At 36.8% G+C, this 21,330-nt stretch overlaps 1 protein-coding gene across 2 annotated transcripts; it reads right to left on the minus strand.

Moving 5' to 3' along the window:
- Positions 1 to 1,583: 1,583 nt before the first annotated feature.
- Positions 1,584 to 16,690, minus strand: LOC143877813 (ubiquitin receptor RAD23d-like). 2 transcript variants are annotated; one of them, XM_077380056.1, is made up of 13 exons: positions 16,441 to 16,690; positions 13,026 to 13,187; positions 11,100 to 11,153; positions 8,179 to 8,264; positions 7,999 to 8,067; positions 7,771 to 7,887; positions 5,424 to 5,601; positions 2,839 to 2,988; positions 2,694 to 2,759; positions 2,566 to 2,613; positions 2,362 to 2,471; positions 2,206 to 2,284; positions 1,584 to 1,911 (listed from the first exon to the last, which is right to left on the minus strand). In XM_077380056.1, exons 1-13 carry the CDS (start codon positions 16,504 to 16,506, stop codon positions 1,795 to 1,797), a joined length of 1,302 nt encoding a protein of 433 aa, XP_077236171.1. In that variant the 5' UTR covers positions 16,507 to 16,690; the 3' UTR covers positions 1,584 to 1,794. The 2 variants fall into 2 exon arrangements, with proteins under 2 accessions (XP_077236171.1, XP_077236170.1); XM_077380055.1 differs by having other exon boundaries at positions 8,179 to 8,270; positions 16,441 to 16,688.
- Between the last annotated feature and the right edge of the window lie 4,640 nt (positions 16,691 to 21,330).

The raw sequence follows: 21,330 nt of genomic DNA on the forward strand, positions 1-21,330 counted from the left end.
ACATGGAAACAGTCCCATCTAAGAGACTTTTACAAGCATTTGATCATATGATCGAACATTGATAAGAAGTGGAAATCAGTTCTTTACGTTGTGTTCGGATAAAAAATTCAGCTATAAGGGCACGTTTGCCTACCATGAGTTTTTTTTCATGAGAAATAGGTGTCTCCAAGTGAGGTCCCTGGACCTTATTTGGCTTTCTTTGAAAAAACGAAATATGTCTGCAAATGATACTGAAGCTAAATATTATTATTTGCAAAATAATAGTTATAATAATCTTAGAAATGATATTAGAAATAGCTTCGAAAGAGATGGCCTTGACCATTGGCATATAAGACTTGAAGTAAACTGATCTTACTTACAAATAAGGAACAACTCAGGTGTCGTATTTTGGTAATGCCACTCCGCATGAGGAAACTGCTCGAGTTACAACCAAGGTTTTAAATTTCAGTTTTGGCTATAATTTCGAGATTCACCGAAACCGAAATTTCGGTCGTAGAACTTATCGAAACAACTGATTTTTCTCCCAAAATTTCAGCCAAAATTACTGAAATTTTGGTTGAAATTCCATAGAGGAATAAAATAATAATATTATATTGAAATTCCACAGAAATTTGGTACATTTTGGGAATTTCGGTTTCGGAACTTTTCAGTTTCGGTGTCGACCGAAATCCGAAACCGAAATTTGATATTTCACGAAATACCAAATTTCGGCAGAAATTTCAGAATTTCAGTCCGAAATTTCAGTAATTTCGAGAAAATGGCATTTTTTTAAAAAAATAAATGCTACAAAAATCGAGCCAAAATTTCGGAATTTCGGTCCCAAATTTCAAAGCTTAATACAAAATTTCGGAACGAAATTTCGAATTTCGCCAAATTTTCGGACTTCGGTGGGGTCCGAAATAGGTACCGAAACCGAAATTTAAAACCTTGGTTACAACCAAACAATACTAACCACACTACTCTTACGGAGAGACTACTTCACTACTATTGCACATGTTGACTGCTACTCTACGAGGTCACTACGTGCAAACAAAGTGATAGAGAACAGCCTAAATAAACAGAGAACAGATATTTCATTGACTAGCAACCAGTATCAAATACACAGAAGAGGGGTCCATCCCAAAATTTAACATGGCAATCGGGCCGGATCCAGATAAGGGTTATTCTTACTTTCTTTTTCTTTTCTTTTTTAATTTTCTTGACACCCCTAAAATCCCTAATCCTCAAACCAAAGGAAATTGAGGGCAATGAACTAAAGCATGAACAAAATTAATCTAGAAACAGAGTGCACATAATAGTACAAAAATGAAGTCAAACAAACCCGTATGTTTCTAATCAAAATAATTTTATTAGAAGGGTTCTACCGTCACTCTCGCCGAGAAATTTACAGGCCCATCATCCGTGCAAGCAACGAGACCCACATCAATCTTGGGGGCTTTTCCATCACTTGACACAATACAAACACGCCTTCTTTACTTGCGCACTTGACTTGCGCATCAGCTGTAAAACAATTGTATTGAAATGGTGCCAACACTGGGCATCACCGGTGAAATCATCCGGTGTAAACATTATACAGAATTAAAGATTTCAATCACATATTGTGCAAATATATTATTAATTAACGTACTATATGTTGAAAGAAATAACTAAAAAGAAGAAAAAAAGTAAAAGAAGAAAAAAGAATCTGCTATATAGTTCCTCATCTAGTCCAGTCTATGTATTGATGTTACAACAGCTAAGGACTGGGAAAGGATGAACTCCTAAAACAGTCCGGTTTCCCCTTACACTCTCTTATCACTCCTCAAACTCATGGATATGATCCAAAAGATAGTTTGCAGCTAGCTCTTCGTTCTTGTTGCAGGCAAAGAAGACCTCCAATACAATTGCTCGATCGAACCCCATTGCCTCAAGCTGCCAAAATACACAACAGACTCCCACCAATTAAGATCACCAGATAAACCAGTACAAAGTTAAAAAGTACAAACCTTTAACATAGTTACGGAATTTGGACTGACCAGAAATAGAAATAAGATTAGATGAGAAGTATGCTCTTGTGACATTATAATGTATTAACCGACAGAGGAAATACGAAATTTACAGACATTATTAGCAGTTATAAAGGGGAGATAATGTGATCACAACTACCAGTAAACCTTTTTAAAAAAATCAAAACTTGCATTAGGTACACATTGGAAAGAGACTCACACGTTCGATAGCTTCCCGCTCCTCAGGAGTAACTGTCACTGCCTGCGGCATTGATGAGGCCAGCTGACCCAATAGATCGCTGTTCATTTCACAAAGTTATGAACCATAAACAACAATTATCACAGGCACTAGTGTAAGAACATATCAAAGGCTCACCCCTCTGCTCCCTCGACAGGTTCATTGATCAGGTGAAGAAATTCAGCTTGGTGATCTTGAATGAGTCTCATTAGGAGAGGATTTTGTTTTCCTAGTTCTTGAAGCATTGGCTGTCAACCATAAGGTGACTGTTATAAAACTACACAAATGCAACTCAAATACGAAAAGCAAGGAATTAACAAGATACAGGAAATAGAAGAAAACCTGTAGGATTTGGGGGTTTGCCTGCACCATAGTTCGCAAGGCTTGAAACTGCATGGGGACGAAAGGATGTAAAGTTATAAGCCATTGGAAAGTCACTGCACATCTCTAGTTAAAGCATTAGTAGGTACTTGTGGGCTGTTGCGGAGAAAATCCAGGGTGCCAGCACCAGCGTTAGAACCAACAGCCGGAAGGCCCTGTGGGCAGAATAATAAAGTTTATTAGCAACTCAATAAGCTGAAAAGAAAGTAACACCAATGTTCATATTGTCCTAACCTGAGGAAAAAGATCCAAGGGATTTGCATTAGGTCCACTGGGAGGAGCTGCTGGCTGCACTGGTTGAGGAGACTGGGCTGGAGGGTTTACAGCTTGCTCGCTTGGAGGTGCCCGAGCCACGGGAGGGACTTCCGCTTGTTCAGGAATACCCTGATACATGTAAGAAACAATAATGTAAATGAAAAATGATAAAGATCTTGCAATTCATGCAAGTATAATGGAGTATTTAACCATTTCAAAAAAATAATGGAGTATTTAAAGCAGCAAATGGGAAACAAGGACAAGATACAAAATGAGCCAACGCTTTGACATCAGATGTGCATTCAGAACTGAACAGATGGTGAAACAAATGCCTACTTAGAGGACTAAGTAGCACACATATTGATAGCATCTTGGCGAATCAGATTCGATGAGCACAGAACTGCAGAAAATGGGCCTCTTTAGATATACCTCTAAAAATTATTTGCATATAAGAGTAAATGTAGAAGGTTTTTTAGTAAGATTATTTGGAAAGAATGGTTACAATAGTTTTAAAAAAGGATAGAGTTAATGGCTTCCAAAGAGACATTTGCAAATAAGATTAGATTAAAATACTCTTATATGGAAATTAGGACCAATTTTGGTGCATCAGATTAAAATACTCTGATGTGGAAGTTAGGACCAATTTTGGTGGCAGCCAAAGAGGCCCTAAGCCAACTTATCAGTCAAAAAAATAAACAAATAAAAAATTAAATCCGTAAGGAAAATAGACTTTAAAGTTCAAAATAACTACAAAAACAATAAGGTTAAAAAAATTCAATAATTATCTATGTCCTTGTTACGTGGAGACAACTATCAAATTTATTACTTTTCTTCATGCTCACTCTGACTAGCAGTGAGCATGACACCAAAAACAAGGGAGAAAACAGAAGGCCACGAGAAACCTTGATCACATGTCTTAAATAGGATATAGTCTCTTTTACAAATTTCAAAAATCTTGCAATTGAATTATGTTTCAGGAATTTGAATTGGAAATCACATGATCTATCCATGTTGTCATGCATCTACTTCAACAAGATCTCTAATTCAAACAGAGCTCTCACAGTAGTTTTGTAGCCTTGTGACAGCTTGCACATATACAAAATCAAATGTGATAAAAATCCATACATAAAGTTAATAATACAAGTTTACATTCATTTTATAATTAATTGATCCTAAGGCCACATCTAACAACTTCCTCCTGTAGAGAATTTGCAGTGTAGAAAAATATGGGCAACTGTCGCACCTCCAACATAACATGAAAATATCAGTGTCTAAAACTCAGAGAATAGTAATGATCATCCATGAGGAATTTTTCCAACAAAAACATCGAGCAAAAAATTTAAAACTCGTGAAGGAGGCACCAAAACCAACTTTCCACAAAAAGCTGTTGTACCATCCAAGTACTCGCCAAGCACATCATAAAAAGATCGAATGAGAAAGAACCACCATTTTCCAACCTCCATACAGCATCCTGCATTACCTAAACTAGGAATGCATTGATAGAAGAAAATGGTGATGAAAACACAAGCACAAATGTAAGTGGGCAACACCTTGCTTATTATTAGAGAGCTAGTGTACATTGACAGACTCTAAGATGTTAAACAAGGAACAAACCACCTATCGGAGGAGGTTAGGCCAAAATTTCCTAAATAATATGGAAATGTTGTCCCCACTTACCAAACAATAAAAACATAAAGGATAACATAAATATTAAAAACTTTGATAATGTTGAATTATATTTCAAAAAATTCCCTTGAGCAAAATACAAATGGAATTCAATCTAGTCATCATTCGGTTTACAATGTTCTTGATCTCCCTCCCATTGTTTGAAATGGAGAAGGCAAAAAAGGAGGTGTTCAAGTCTCATTAGAAGGCAGGGGGAGGAGTAAGCCTCTTGACACACCTTAAAAAGGGGGGAAATAGGAACTAAGAAGAAAACAATGGTTAATACACTTACATATTGCGAGCACATATATACATTGTATGTGACACAGAAAGTAGGTCCAGATTTAGAATAATTACATTAAATTATACAAGATCATTTAACATTAGTACACTAAGATAAATATGAAAAATAGAAGAAATTACATCCTCCAGCTGTCTTGATCAGAGAAGTTGTTTGCCGCCAGCAGTTATCGGATTTGTAGACATGCGAGCCCCGGAAAGGGGGGACAGGAAAAACTTCTCAAATAACGCTGAAATAAATCCCTCTGTACTTTGACCATCTCGGTCGTAGATTCAATATAATTGGCTACCATTTTCAAAAAGGCTGAAATAAATTGCTCAAATCCAACCCGCCTCCCAATAAATATTCATTCCCAACCCAACCTCACGTACACAGACGCACAACAAAAGGAAAGAAAAAAAATCAGAGAGTAGGAAAAATAGAACAACTAAAGGAAAAAGAAGCAGACTTAACTCAACTCAACTCAACTAAGCCTTTGTCCCAAACTAGTTGGGGTTGGCTAATGAATTCTTTAGAAAATTTTCATCAAGAGGGTGAAAGGATCTACCCAGCTCAAATTGACTAAGTATAATCCTGACACAAAAAGAAGCACACTTACAGAATATAAATACTCAACAGCTCTCTCTGGGTTATTGTAAGCAGCACGAAGAGCACGAACAACAGTGTCCCTGTCCCAACTTCCACCACCCATGTCAAGAATTTGCTGAATGGTGCCCTCAAATTTATTGCCTGCAACAAGATTTGATGCTGCTTGACCATAGACATCTGCTTCGGTACTGCTTCCACAAAACATTAAAGAGACAAGAGAAAGAGGTGATCTAACCAAAACCAAAACCATTTAGAGTAGAGAATTAAAGCATTGATATGAGACAATTAAATAAACTTGCAACAATAAAAAGTACCACTAAAAAAGAGTGTGCAAAACAGATGCTACAAAAAATTGAGCAATAACAAACTGATTTGGGAGGAAAATAGACCAAGCTTTGTATAGTCACACGTAAGTCAAGAGGCAAAATAAGAAAAGGTGACATGAGCCGATGAAGCCCACACATTCTTGTGAAGCTATTTATAGATAGATAGTAAGTGATATAAATATAAAAATATTATATATATATATATATGTGTGTGTGTGTGTGTATGAGAAATTATATGATGAAAGGGCGTACAAACACATACTAGCATCCCAGCCTTGATATTTGAACCAACAGCAGCTGACTTTTTGAGAAGCTGCTGTTGGATGAAATATCAAGGGTGATACTTCCATCGTACCACCTACGTATTCTCTCTCTCTCTCTCTCTCTCTCTCTCTCTCTCTCTCTCTCTCTCTCTCTCTCTCTCTCTCTCTCTCTCTCTCTCTCTCTGTGTGTGTGTGTGTGTGTAAAGTGACAAGTCAGATACCTTTTAACCTGTGTGTGTGTGTGAAGTTATTAGTCAGATACTCAGATACATTTTAACGTGTGTGTGTGTGTGTGTGTGTGAGAGAGAGAGAGAGAGAGAGAGAGATGATTCCCCAAAAAAGGTGCATCTTCCTTTTTTTTCTCTCTTTCACTCAGCCGTATCTGACGATATCACTACCCTATATATGCATTCTTAGTCGCATACACATGCAAACAATCAAATAAGGTCATCATGTCCCGTAGTTGGCTACAACATATCACCAGTACCCTTGTAAATCTCAACTGACATGCATTAATATAAAAAGAAAATTATCTGGGTGTGATTTTAGATTTTAGAATTAAGGCAAATAACATACATTCATGACGGTCCAAGTGACTGTTACATGGAAAAGAACATAACATAACCCAAAGTAAACAGATATTATTTCATTTTAAGGATTTAGAGCAAGAGTGGAACCTTGAATAAAGGATTCCTGTTACAAAGGCACAAAGTGATTTGCATATGCATTTCTACTGATATTACTTTTCAGATATTCTTTCTAATGGAGATTTTACTTATGTAGAAAAAAAAAAACCCAAAAGAACTATCCTAAGGTCCCTAAGTGAAAAACAGTGGCCCACTACCCCATTTACCCTTTTAGGCTTTAGCCTAATAATTGAACCTTTTGGTTAAGCTAAGAAATAGGCAAGTTGGGAAGGGTGGGGCATTTAGGTTTTCTGTGGCGTTGAGCAAGTACACCGCATATAGATGATGCCATCTTCTTTTTTAGTCCCACTTCATGAGCGTTCATTTAAATGTTAACAAAATACACTATTCAGCGCACTCTCAATGAATCATGATTCAAATGCACTCAAAAATTAAAATGGCCTGAGAACTTGATGCACTGGTCCCCCGAATAAAACATAGTTTTTGGCCAGCCAACCAGCAGGACCAAGGAGTATTAATCGTGTTGCCTTATAATCAATTTGCAACAATTCTGAGGGTTTTTATAACTATCAAGCAAATAGGATATAAACCACAGATCCAAATAACATTATCATTGCAAGTATTTTTAGCATGTCCAGTGTCCACACCACTCTCTGATCATGGTAATCAAGCAAAATCAACACCTTTCACAGGTTGAGTCAATGTCAAACAAACTTCAGCTAAATTTTGGGCAACAAACATTCATGACCATGTTAGTTCAACATCACAGAAAATCAAACGTACCATTTGACTAAATGTCAAAAGTGGAATAAAAGAGTAATAAAAAATTCGTAGAATATAAAGAGCATGGGTTTATAATTGAGCAATAATAAATAGAACAAGAAAAGCTCAAGAACCCAGAGCAGGCATGTCTCTTTTCCTTTTGGAATAACTAAGAAACAAGTACGAAATAATACTTGGTCCGTCCAATACTTACTGGAGTTACTAATGGAGCTATACATAGTTCCATGAGCTATACTACAACACCCACATAAGATAGCACAACAACAAACACATTTTCTCCGCCGGGCATTAATAACATGAAGATAATAGTTAAAATCTGGGTGCAGAAAAGTGCTTACAGTTCGGTAACAGTCGTAGACGCTGGTGCAGCTGTGGCAGTTGGAGGAGCTGCAGCAGTTGCAGTTGGAGGAGCTGCAGCAGTTGCAGTTGGAGGAGAAACAGAAACAGGTGGTGGCCTGCTCAATGAAGAAAAATCACATGTTCTTGTAACAGATATAAAAAAGTTGGATACATAAAACCAAAACATGCTAGTCACAGAGTGAATATGTGGAGAAAAACAAACTCACGGAGCCAAGGTTGTCGCAGGGGCTTGAGGTGCTGTTGGTGCTGCTGGTGCTGGAGTTGAAGGTGGTGGCCTGCTCAATGAAGAAAAATCACATGTTCTTGTAACAGATATAAAAAAGTTGGATACATAAAACCAAAACATGCTAGTCACAGAGTGAATATGTGGAGAAAAACAAACTCACGGAGCCAAGGTTGTCGCAGGGGCTTGAGGTGCTGCTGGTGCTGCTGGTGCTGGAGTTGAAGGATTTGCCGGTGAAGAACTTGTCGGCTGTGCCTACACACAAAAGTAATGGCATTGTATGGATTTCAAATAAAAAAATTTTTTTTTTTGAAACTCATATAATGCCGAAATTATGCATTTATCAGAATTACAGAGTGCAAATAGGAGGACTGCACTTTGAAAAAAAAATTTATTTGAATGGTATAGAGATGCATTAAAGAAAAGAGAAAAGGAGATGCAAGAAGAGAATACAATCGAGATTGTCAATAGCAACCCCTCCCTTGCTAGCCTATCAGCTTCACCATGAGCCTATCTTCATACATGCTGGCAAGATATAGATGATCCTGCCAGGCAGTCCATAATCCCATAGATCCAATGAGCAAATCTCCAGGGGTGAGAAAGGAACCCTTCAACCATCTGATAGTGTTTGAGGGAGTGTCCTTCCAGTACCACTCAACTGTGCTTTGAATGTTTAGAGGATTATTTTGGAGTTTCAAGAGATCTTTAAGTAATCCTACATTCCAAGCTTGGAATGATAATCTGGTTAGTATAAAAAGTGCGTATAGAGAATGACGGGTTAGAGGCAAGGTTGTAAAAAAAGCTTGGAATGATGATCCAGTTAGTATAAATAAAAGTACGTGTAGAGAAGACATCATGATTAGATAGGTCTTGCACCTACTAGTAGCTCATAATATGTTGCATGCTTGGTTAGAGATTCAAGATAGAATATTGCACATGGATCAGAGGGTAAACCAAAAACTCTCCCATGCGAATAACTGTGTTTTCTAAGGTGAACAAGGAGACTTCCACAAACCTCCTTCATTTGGTAGAGAAGTCATTAACAATATTTTCCCTAAGGCTGTGTTCACTTGTCTTCCCGACGCTAGAAAGGAAAGGAAAATCACTCATTTTTTCCCGAGAAAGCACACATAGCGTTGTTCTCTTCGTTTCCCGGGAAACTAGTGATAATGACGTGAAAACCAAAATATTACGTGGAAATTCTGCTTTCTTTTCCTTTCCCTCAACTATTTTCCCAACGATTTGATAAGAAAACAATTTTCTCACTGTCGTGAGAAAATACGGGCGACCTTTTCCTTTCTTTTCCATTTAATCTGGGCAAGTGAACAGCGAGAAAACAGGTTTCTCGTCACAGTTTCTTTTCCTTTCTTTTCAATTTTTCCACGTCAGATTCCTTTCCTTTCTTTCTTTTTTCCTGCAGCGAGAAAACAAGTGAACAGAGCCTAAAGAAAATGAGGGCTAATAGTCAGTTGAATCTTACTCCCATCAAAAAATTTCAAGGGCAAAATGTCTCTCTAAAATTTCACAAAGACATATTTTCAATCTATTCTAGTAATTAGAAAATTTGTAGTTGATGTGGCAGATTGCAGGCCATAGTCTTAAACACTTATGTTTCAGGTGTTAATATCTGGTCCTTCAGGTCAGCAAGTCGGCTTGGATGGGCATCTACCGATGTCTCAAACAACAAACACACATACTCTAACACTTACGCTTCAAGTGTTACTATTTGTGTCCTTCAGTTCAGCAGTTCGGCTTGGATGGTCATCTTACAATGTTTCAAGCAACAACAAAAATCAAACACATATATGGCAGGCACCTCAAGGTTTTACATTTAAGTTTCGGTTTCGTTTCGGATGCCAAGAAAACGGAAAGGATTCAGTTTTCGTTGGAAATCATGTAAATCACGAAAACATATGAAAACATACACAAAGGATAGAATTTTAACATGAAAACATATGCAAAAGTTTCGGTCTTCATAGGAAATTTTGGTGGAAATCATGTAAATCATGAAAACATATGAAAACATATGCAAAGGATAGAATTTTAACATGATACGTAAGGAAATGCTAGAATAAGTACAAATTCAGACTTAGAAATCATATAAACAAGACAATCATCCATAATAGCCTAATAACATCAAACACCTAGTGACATGCATTGTCATGCATATCTATTAATTCAGTCAATGGACTCAATACCACATTTCACATGTAATACATATAAATTTGTATACATAATACATACACCGCATTTCAAATGCAATTCATATAAATATAATTATGTTACACATACTGATATATTATACCACTAATGCACTTGCAACGTTGCTTCTGGTATGCGTTTAGATTTCGATATTGCTACGTTAGGGATGAAAACAGAAGCATTTCAGTTGTTTCGTGTCAGTTTCGGTTGAAATTTAAAACCAAGTAGCGCCTTGCAAAGACATCATAAAGAGTTATATAGCAGGAATGTCTAAAGTAAACCCGATTCTAGTGGGTTTAGGCAAGGTGGTGTATGGTAATATTGATCAAGAAATTATGGCTTATATTAGGCTGTCTAGCACAAGAGGTCCCCAATAAAGTGTTTGAAAACATGGTGTGTGTGTGTGTGTGTGTGTGTGTGTGTGTGTGTTGTGTGTGTGGGAAGCATCATTTAAAAAAACATGGCGTGTTGGATCGATGCCATTACATGTCGATAAAAATCTCCACCCCCTCAAAGACAAATAGGTCCAAGTTTATGAAATTTTCATGCGTTTCCAAATTTAAGTGTCATTGCGGATAATAATGTATGCATCAAAAAGTATAGTAAATTGCACCAGATTGGAGCGTTACATGTTCAATTGAACCAAAATAACTAACCTTCCTTATCCATCCAAACCATACTAAATTGCACAACACTACATGTTCAATTGATGCAAAATAATTAATGGATAATTGAAAAAATTTATGAGAGAAAACGGAAATAAAGAAGAGACTTTAGATGAATTAATAAGTGCATGCGAAAGTAAATAGAAAAAGAAAAATCCAAACAAAAAAGAAAATTATGGATGTGCAAATAATATAATTCAATGCATCAGCATCGTACCTGACTCGTAGGAGCAGACACTGTTGTTGAAGCTCCACTCGATGAACCCTTAGTCTAAAAATATTTGAGAATTTGTCACAGGGAATTTGATACAAGCAAGACTGACAATTAATTTGAGAATATACCACTTTAATGGGATACAATACTCTCAATAGAGCAGAACATAAAGATGACGCGAGAAGGCGAAGAACGATTCTCTAATAAACACTAATAAAATCAAAACAACAAATAAAGATTGAAGTTATTTTCTAAGCGTGCCACATAAGGTACTAAACATGGCTAGCAAATTGCCAATCCGGTCACAGTTGACCAATTAAACTAGTTCTGCTATTACCAGGGCAACTCATAAATTGACCCACCCAAGAACACTAACATGCAAAAAACTGGTTAGAAATCCACAGTAAAAAAAAAATAGTCAAATCGTCTGAAACTGAAAATTTGAGGATCATAAGTACTTTTTGGGGGGGATATCTTGCAAAGGTTCAGCTTCTCAACAAAAAATGAGGTTTTGCAAAGATTTCTAGCAATAAGACTATTTTCATCATGTGATGATATATCAAAAAGTGAGATAAGATGGAAGTTCTGTCTTTGGTCTCCAGGACTGTGAGACCAAAGACCTTAGTTGTCTGTGATATTTCCCAGGCATTGAGGCTGCCAGATCCTCATGTGGAGTATTCCTGCATAGAGGAAGTATACAATAGATCTTATAGCAGACAATGGTTATCTGAGATATTTCCTAGAGTACATACACACTAGACAGCTTTAGTGTATATCTATTAGTGGTGTGTATATGTGTATTCGTATAAATTTTCACTAAGTCCCTCATTAAGGACATCCTAGTAATTATATAAGTTCTATATTGAATACTAATTAAATGAAAGCTAGCTATTGTATGAACTCTTTGCAAGAAACGCAACAGAAGAATTCTCAGCATTAAAAAGAAAGTTGTAAGAACCCTTCAAGAAATTATATAATCCTTAAGATATCAAATGTACAATTGTTTCTAATCCTTTCTGGGGAATGGAATGATTCCACCAAATTCAAATCCGTAAGATAGTTAATAGATTGATTCCATTTCCACCACCGCCACAGGTACTAAAAGTTAATCTTGATGGTTTTAGTATTGGTACTCATGGCACAGCCAGAATCAGAGGAATCATTAGATATCACCATGGAGTGGAGAGATAGGTATTCTCTTGCTCAGTAGGAGTTAAAGATGCTATTGAAACAGAGGTGATGTATATAAAGCAAGATTTAAGCTCTTTGTTGATTCTCTTGCCAGTCTATTTTATTTTTTTTCAAATGATCTTGCCAGTCTGTTGAAAGTGGAAGAGGGAATTTGTATAATATGATAAGATGGATTCACTTTGAGAAGGGTTATCCTTGGAGACTAGCTGGAACGATGGAGGAGGCTCTGGACATTATGGCAACCTTCCGATTTTGATTTAGCATGGTGGGACTTGGGAGTGAGGGTAATTCTAAGGAAGATCCTCTTGCAAGGAATGTGGTCAATAGGTGATTTTCGTTAATAGTCATCATTTTCCTCTAGATGTTGGTGAGCTGCATATATCAACATTTCTTCTTCAGAACCATTCAAAAAAAAAAAATCAACATTTTTATTCTTTTTTCCCCTCGTGAAAATCTCAATCATTTGAGATTCGTGTATTATATTGAGCTAGTAAAAATTATTTTGTAGTTCAAAAATAAATCAAGATTTAATATTAAAATTAATACACAAGATGTTATAGCATGTAAAAATGTTGCAGATTAGGTGTAGAACTGTAAATAAATATATTTTGAAAATAAAACTTAAAAGCAACAAATTATACCAACTAGAACTATGTTTCAGCTACCTCCATTACAAACTAGAATTAGAAATAGAATAATAAAATTACCTCAAAGAGCATAGAACTCTTACAGTCTTACCTTAGACAACATAATGACTAAAAAACTATTATCAGAAACATTGTTCTCTTCCACTGTTGTGGTATCTTTAAGGACTTTCCCTTGATGTATAAGCATTTGTTGTGCACTAGGGTAAATGTCTGGACCCTGGACTGTTTCTATATTCTTTTTGACATCAGCAACCTGCATAACAGATTTTCAAACTTGAATTGGCCTGGGTACATACAAACAAAACAGAACAACCAAATAGAAAAAAGATATGCTAGCACACGATGCCTACTACATATGTCTACATGTCTGGACGAAGAGCATAAATTACAAGTGGTGTGGCAATACATTTAAAAAAGAAAAGGTTGGCAATACAAGTGATTTTCGAATGACTGAAATTTATGAGAATGAAATTGAAGCATGGAAATATGGAAGAAAACAATAAAGATTGTGAATAAAAAACTTTCTCGTGGCAGTTGCTATCACATAATTTGGAAAATAAAGCGCATGTAAATTCAAAGGAAAAGGCAATATCCCAATTTGAGAACTTAAAATGACTCTTTTGATTTCAACAAAAAGTAACTCTAAAAACACAAGCTCTGCGTAAACCAAATTTCCATCTTGTATGCCATGAGTGACTCACTATCCAACTTTAAGTTACCAACAAAGTAGAAGATGAAGACCGATATGGTTGAAAAACTAAAATGCAAGATCCATGGGTAAGACCGCGTGTGTGCGTGATAGAATGGTAGTTCTTGTCTAGCAAACCGACAAACGCGCATCAATAGCCTCAAATAGATGAAGTAAATTCTAACAACAAAAATTTACCCTCTAAACAGCTGGAGATTATTGCACAAATATAGGTCCAATTACATATGAGTTAGCCATGATTAGGATACTCTTCAGTGGAAGCAATCAAGAGTACAGTATGCATGCCATAATGTGTATCCAATACAAACATGAAAATCCAACGGAAATATCCATATTAAATGTAACATAGCATTCGACTGGTGTGAGTTTTGGCTTTGGTAGTCACTAGCATGCATCTTGCATAAATAAAACTTAAAAATATCAGATGAGAAAACAATTACTTATCTATGAAGTAGGTGAATGAGAATTTGAACAAGGTGTGTGTCTCTTTAGAGACATCTGATAAAATTGGAAGGATATAGCGAAGATTAGTATGAAACCTGATGGTCAAAACATATTGTACACCAACTAACATAGCATGGTATAAAGATCATATCAATCCACCACCACACATGAGAAATGTGATCACAGCAGCAAATGGGCAAATATGTATAGTTTCCTACGAGATAAAATTAATGCACACCAATCATGGCCGCATGGTATCACAAATATTATCAAATCATTAGCACACACTTATCAAAACTATAAAATTTTCCATGTTCCTCAATTGCACTGTAAGCATCCAGGATTCTGCCATGTATAAACATCTCAAGGTTTATTTCTTGAATGGTTGAAGTCCTCGGAAAAAAAAAATTTGTTGGTGTTGGATTCTGAATATCATTGCATTAGAGAAAATTAAGCAACAAAAGATAATCAAGTAGATTTGGAAAGGTAACTATCTCTGTATCAATCCCAAATGAATGAGTACCAGAGGTATTATATTAATCATAAATAATAAAGTGCATAACATTACCAGACAACGATAGGCTTTCTACAAGGAAACAATGAGGACTATCATTTCCTTGTTACCAAAATACAATCTTCTCACAACACTCTAAAGGGAATAGACTTTAAAAAGATTACCCTCACTGCCCACACAAAAATATGAGGAACAAAAAAACTGAAAAACAATTAGTCCAGGCTCTAGCTATTATGCAGGATCACTGTTTATTATGGCGTGAATCATTCCCCATGAAAGCAGAAGATGAATTGGAAATGGAAAAGGAACCAACGAGACAATAAGAAACGTACAAAAGACATAATTCTAGAAGGCATACTTCAGATCAGGATGGACGGATTTCTACACAAAAAATTCATTCAACAATAATGTGACTTACAGAAACGCACCACGGACGGAGATCAATTAATGACATAGTGCGTGTTTGGCGTACCGTTTAAAACACCGTTTGGCTTTTGAAACACCGTTTTGGGGCCAAACGGCCGTTTGGGAGTGTTTGGGTGGGCAGCCACCGTTTGAAACGTCGTTTGAAACACCGTTTTGAACCCTCAAAACGGCGTTTTGCAAACGGAGGGGGAGAGGTCCGTTTGCAAAACGCCGTTTTGAACTAAGTTTTTGGGCTACGGGGGTTTTTACATGTTTGCCCTCACCAAAACCCATTTTTACGTATATGCGTGCGGTTTTATGCGTTACGTCAAATATAAAAAAAGTGGGGGTGTTAATATCATTCTTGAGGACACAAATTTGTTAAATTGTTAATATTTAATTCAAAACAAGGGGCTGCTGATACCATTATATGATCTCTTAATTTTGATTTTTTAAAGACAAAAGAATTAAAAGAAACCCTAGTTTCTTACTTTCTTCATCTACTTTGCAAAGTTGCAAACCCTCTCACGCCTCAGTGCCTCCACTCGTCCGTCAAATCCGGCAAATCCGGCCGTTGAGAAGAAGAAGGAGAAGAACCCCAAAGGTATAGCCTTTTTTTTTCTTTTTTTTTTTGGCAATGATGTTAAATTTTAATAGTGTTTGAATGAGATCCTAATGACCTTTTAATATTGGGCCTAATGAGAGAGTAGTTTAGTTACATTGAAGCCAACCAAACAATGCCCTTTTTGGTCATTTTACCACTAAAACTCCGTTTTGGGGCATTTGCAACCAAACACACAATACTTCCGTTTGCCGTTTAAAAGGCCGTTTTGATCTGACCAACCAAACATGAAAATACCGTTTGGCAAAACACCGTTTCGAACCAAAACACTGTTTTGCAAAACGGAGTTTTAAACGCTATTTCAAACAATACGCCAAACACACCCATAGAACGTTAGGAAACAACAAATTTCACCGGCCATTGGGGCATGGAACATTATGAAACAATAAATTTCACCAGCTACGCCCTACACCGCATCCAAAATAAAATTGGATGGATAAGGAAATTGAAAAGGCAAAGAACAAAAAGAACGGACCACAAGGGAGATTGCAATATATGGGTAAACCCAGCAGGTACAAACTGAGAGCGTTCTCTATCCGTAAAAACAAATAACCCTAATCGAAATACACCATAGAAGAGAGCACCCTCTATCACTAAGCAACGAATAAGAGATAGAGCAGACACTTCAAAAGAAAATTCAGAATACAGGGAAATGACCTAATATGGACCTTTAAAACCCTAAGCATATCAAGAGAATAAAAAAAAGAGTAGAAAGAAACCCTAATTCTGTACAGGCAGTTGGTAATAACATGAGAAAAAGGGAATCGAGTGGCAAAGAGAATTAAAAAAGAGAGTGAATGAGAGAGGAATACCGTGTCTTGGGGTTTCACTTCGATCTCGAAGTGAGTACCCTTCAATGTCTTCACGAAAACCTTCATCTTCTTTGATTCGTACAGTGATGCCTCCGATTGGGTTTTTGGAATCTGAAGGTACGGAATCAGAGAATGCTTGCAAAGAGGGAAAGGAAAAGTAGCACCGGTGAGAAAGAGAAAAGAAAAAGGATCCAATACGGACAAAAACAAAGGGCGAGGAAGAGCAAGAGTAGTATTTATCGGAGATTATTAACTCTTGGATTCGACTCTCTCTACCTAAATTCGTACTTCGCAAGTTTTTATACGGTATAAGCCTGTATATTCCATTATTTTTCAAAAAAGGTACTTTACAATTCGCACCATAGGATGATCCATACCGTACATTTGATGGGCCATGATCCCACGACAGAAATAGGTTGTGCCCAAAATAAAAAATAAAATAAAATAATTCCATAGGATGATCGATCCCAATCTTCCAGTCAATAGAGGTTTCCATAATGTGCAGTTTCCTCATAGATTGGTGTGCTAGTAAGACTAGTATCATCTTATATTCTTATGTAAATGAATTTTTTGGCATCAAATGGATGGTTCGGATCATCCTATGATGTGGGCTGTATGATACGTTTTTGAAAAATATTGGACTACTAAGGCTTACAACATATAAAAATTCCGTACTTCCCATCTTATACTGGGCTGTAATCAAAGAATAAAAAGCATTGAGAAATCACATGCTTGTGCCTTTCTCTTCCTTTGGGTCACCCTGTAGTGTAGAAGCGTAGTCATAACTCATAAGCAGGGTTGCAGCTCGGGCTGGGTGGGTTTTCCAAAACCGTACCCTACCCTAGAAATTATCTCGGGTTGGGTTGGGTCTAATTTTTTTTTTATGGGAAAGCCCAAGATTCATAAACCCAACCCTACCCTAGATAGTTTCTTCAGTCGGGTTGGTTTCTTATTTTTTACCGCACCACCTTGACTAATTTCAAAGGTTTTAGGAAACAACAGATCCTTTATTTTGGAAAGGGAGATGATATTTTCACCCCTCATGCATTACGCATGCTCCCCTCTTATGTGATTTGACGTCAAAAAGCGTTAAAGTTGCACATTGTTCACACCAAATCACGTAATAAGGAAAGCGCATGGGTAATGCAGGGGTGAAAATATCATCCCCCTTTTTGAAGTGGTGATGATTTATTAATTAGAAAAGAAAACTACACAACTGAGAGGGGTGAGAGCACAAGAATATGAAAAAGAAAGATGCAAAAATACAATAGAACCTAGGGAGGCAAGGAATCGATTATCTCCAACACCGGACGGTTAACTCCAACCTGGCGAGCCTATATGCCTCCCTATTAGCTGACCTCCAGGTATGCTAAAGCCGAAGCGAGAGACCCTCCACTGAATCAAATATCTCATCTATCATCTCTAAAAATCTCCACATGGGAGTGGTGGACCCATCTAACCACTATTATCAAGGGGATCACCCTCCACAATAATGTTATCTAGGGCTCCTCTAGCCAATAGACGAATGCCTTGGAGAGCAACCCCCACTTCCACTTCGTTGGAATCCTCGATGCCAATAGGTCTATAGTGTGCCCACTTGGTATCACCAGGCTCATCCTTGATAAGGCCTCCGATGCCAACCGGGCTTGGGTTACCAAAACTAGAGCCGTCAAAATTTAGTTCCACGCACGCTGGCTTAGAGGGAAACTTCCGCGACCTTTATATCCCAACTCCAACAAATCTCCCTCCAACAACACCTGATATCCGATGTCGAATGCAATTTAAATCAAGGAATAACTCTAGCTCGAGAGATCGATAGCGATATGATCCTCTCAAATGAATAAAATGCGCTTCTATCTCTGCTTTTAAAAGTACAAGCATTCCTTTCCTTCCAAAGGACCCGGAAATGAGACTAGTGCATAAATTTATGTCATCGTGTGCATAAATTTATGAAGGAAACCATTTTTTTCACATCACATCAATGAAAACAATTATCCCAATATATTGGAAAAAAAAATTGCCTTGTCATTCAAGAGATATTTAAGAAATTCATTGTATACCTATAAGAGTCAATTTCGGGTTTTTTTCTTTAAACTAGACCTTGCCCAAGAGTGGGTCGGGTTTTTAAACGTAATATCCGACCTAACTCAAGACCCATGATTTCTAAACCTAGCCCAAGTTATTTTTGAGTCGGGTTGATGCGGGTTGGGTAAAACCCAACCCAAGCTCCACATTTAGTCATTAGTATGCTGGGGGCTGGCCCAACGAAGAACAGGGGGTGAATATTTCACTTCCTTGATTTTTGATCCAAGTCAAACTCCTCTTTTTAACTTTTCACTTGATAAAAATCAACGTGGTTGATTTTTTCTCTCTTTGCCATTTATATGTAAAGGGCGTCCACCATATAATTTCTCCTTTAAAACCTAAAAAATGCATTCCCTCAATCCTACTCAACCAATCAGGATGGCTTAGGCGTTCTGCTTGGGGTTTGAGTGTCACGTCAACAAACTCTTCATTTGGTTGCTAATATAGCATTCAATTTCCTGAAGAGTATTAGGATATCATTTGGTCAATCACCTGTTGATGTGCGATCTTGTCCCCCTAAAAAAATCTAGGGAAAATTCTCAAAAAATGTGATTTTTAACTGAAAATCTCAAAAAAGGGTTGAGTTGGCTAAATTCAAAAAGGGGTGAAACGCATCCCAAGGCATGTTTAAAGACAAGAATGCCCTTGAATTGCTTTTCCCTCCACCTTTTTTAGAAACGGATCCCAATGTATTTCACAAACCCTATTCAGCTTTTTTAAATTCTTCTTCCCCATGCCAAGTGTTGAAAGTCTTGTCTTTGGTAAAACTCCATTGTACAGCTCCCTTCTAGGATGAATCCAACCCATATTTTTCAAAATAGACTATACAGCCCATACAATAGGATGATCCAAACCGCCCAATTGATGGGCCACAACGTAAATAGGTTGTGCCCCAAAAATCATTTCCATAGGATGATTCTAACCATCCAATCTAAAAAGGGACTTAGATTATGGAAACTTCTATGGATTGGACGGTTGAGATCATCTATGGAAATAATTTTTGGGGCAGAACCTATTTCTGTTGTGGCCCATCAATTGGGCGGTTTGGATCATCCTATGGTGTGGGCTGTATAGTCCATTTTGAAAAATAAGAGGTGAATTTTTCACTGCCCTTCTACAAATTGTGTTCAATTATATAAATACTTTTGGCTTTCGACTTAGTGGTAAGGAAGACCTATATTGTTTCTTCATGAGAAAGAGTTTTTATATGGTGTAAACCCATATACTCCAGCATTTTTTAAAAAAGTATTGTACGGGTCACACCATAGGATGATCCAAACCGTCCATTAGATAAGCCACAATGCAAATAGGTTGTGCCTAAAAAATCATTTCCACAGGGTGATCTAATGGAATACAATGCAAATAGTATTGTATGGGTCACACCTGAAGGTTGACCTTTTTTACATTCTTCGCAAACAGGTGCGAATTTGCCATAATAGGTCAACCTGCAGGTCGACCTTTATAGCATATGTACCAACATGTGGGAATTTACCTTGATAGGTCGACGACCTACAGGTCGACCTTATCAACATTTGACCAAACAGGTAGGAAGACCAATTACAGGTCGACCTTTCCACCATTCTGTCATACAGGTGTTCATAAATTCATTGCAATATTGACACCCAATGAAGTACTATTAGATTGTGTAAAGCAATATTTATACTCTGGAACCACTATTTATACCTTGGAATCACTATTTATAGCTTGGAACCACTACGTAATGGTAAAATTAGTGGTTCATAAGTATAATTAGTAGTTCCTAGGTATAATGAGTGCTTTTGAGTGTTTAAAACCCTATAAATACAGTCATTCTCACAAGTATTAGGCCATCTAAACTATGAACCACCATAACATTCGAGTGTTTAGAAAACTATTTAACCCATTGTTCATAAATTCAATGCAACATTGACACCCAATGAAGTACTATTAGATTGTGTGAAGCAATATGTCTACTATGGAACCACTATTTATAGCTTGGAACCACTACATAATGGTAAATAATGGTTCCTAGGTATAATTAGTGGTTCCTAAGTATAATTAGTAGTTCCTAGGTATAATGAGTACTTCTGAGTATTTAAAACCATATAAATATAGTCATTCTCACAAGTATTAGGCCATCTAAACTATGAACCACAATAACATTCGAGTGTTTAGAAAATTATTTAACCCATTATTCATAAATTCATTGCAACATTGACACCCAATGAAACACTATTAGATTGTGTGAAGCAATATTTCTACTCTGGAACCACTATTTATACATTGGAACCACTATTTATACCTTGGACCCACTACATAATGGTAAATAATGTTTCCTAGGTATAATTAGTGGTTTCTAAGTATAATTAGTGGTTCCTAGGTATAATGAGTACTTATGAGTGTTTAAAACCATATAAATACAGTCATTCTCAAAAGTATTAGGCCATCTAAACTATGAACCACAATAACTTTCGAGTGTTTAGAAAACTATTTAACCAATTGTTCATAAATTCATTGCAACATTGACACCTAATGAAGTACTATTAGATTGTGTGAAGCAATATTTCTACTCTAGAACCACTATTTATACCTTGGAACCACTATTTATACCTTGGAACCACTACATAATGGTAAATAGTGGTTCCAAGGTATAAATAGTGGTTCCTAAGTATAATTAGTGGTTCATAGGTATAATGAGAGTTTCTGAGTGTTTAAAATCCTATAAATACAGTCATTCTCACAAGTATTAGGCCATCAAAACTATGAACCACCATAACATCCGAGTGACAATACACCATACATCCAAGTATTAGGCCATCTAAACAA

This window comes from Tasmannia lanceolata, unplaced genomic scaffold (assembly GCF_043159265.1).
Source record: "Tasmannia lanceolata isolate RefF3 unplaced genomic scaffold, GAP_Taslan_0.1 ptg000005l, whole genome shotgun sequence".
Lineage (NCBI taxonomy): Eukaryota > Viridiplantae > Streptophyta > Magnoliopsida > Canellales > Winteraceae > Tasmannia > Tasmannia lanceolata.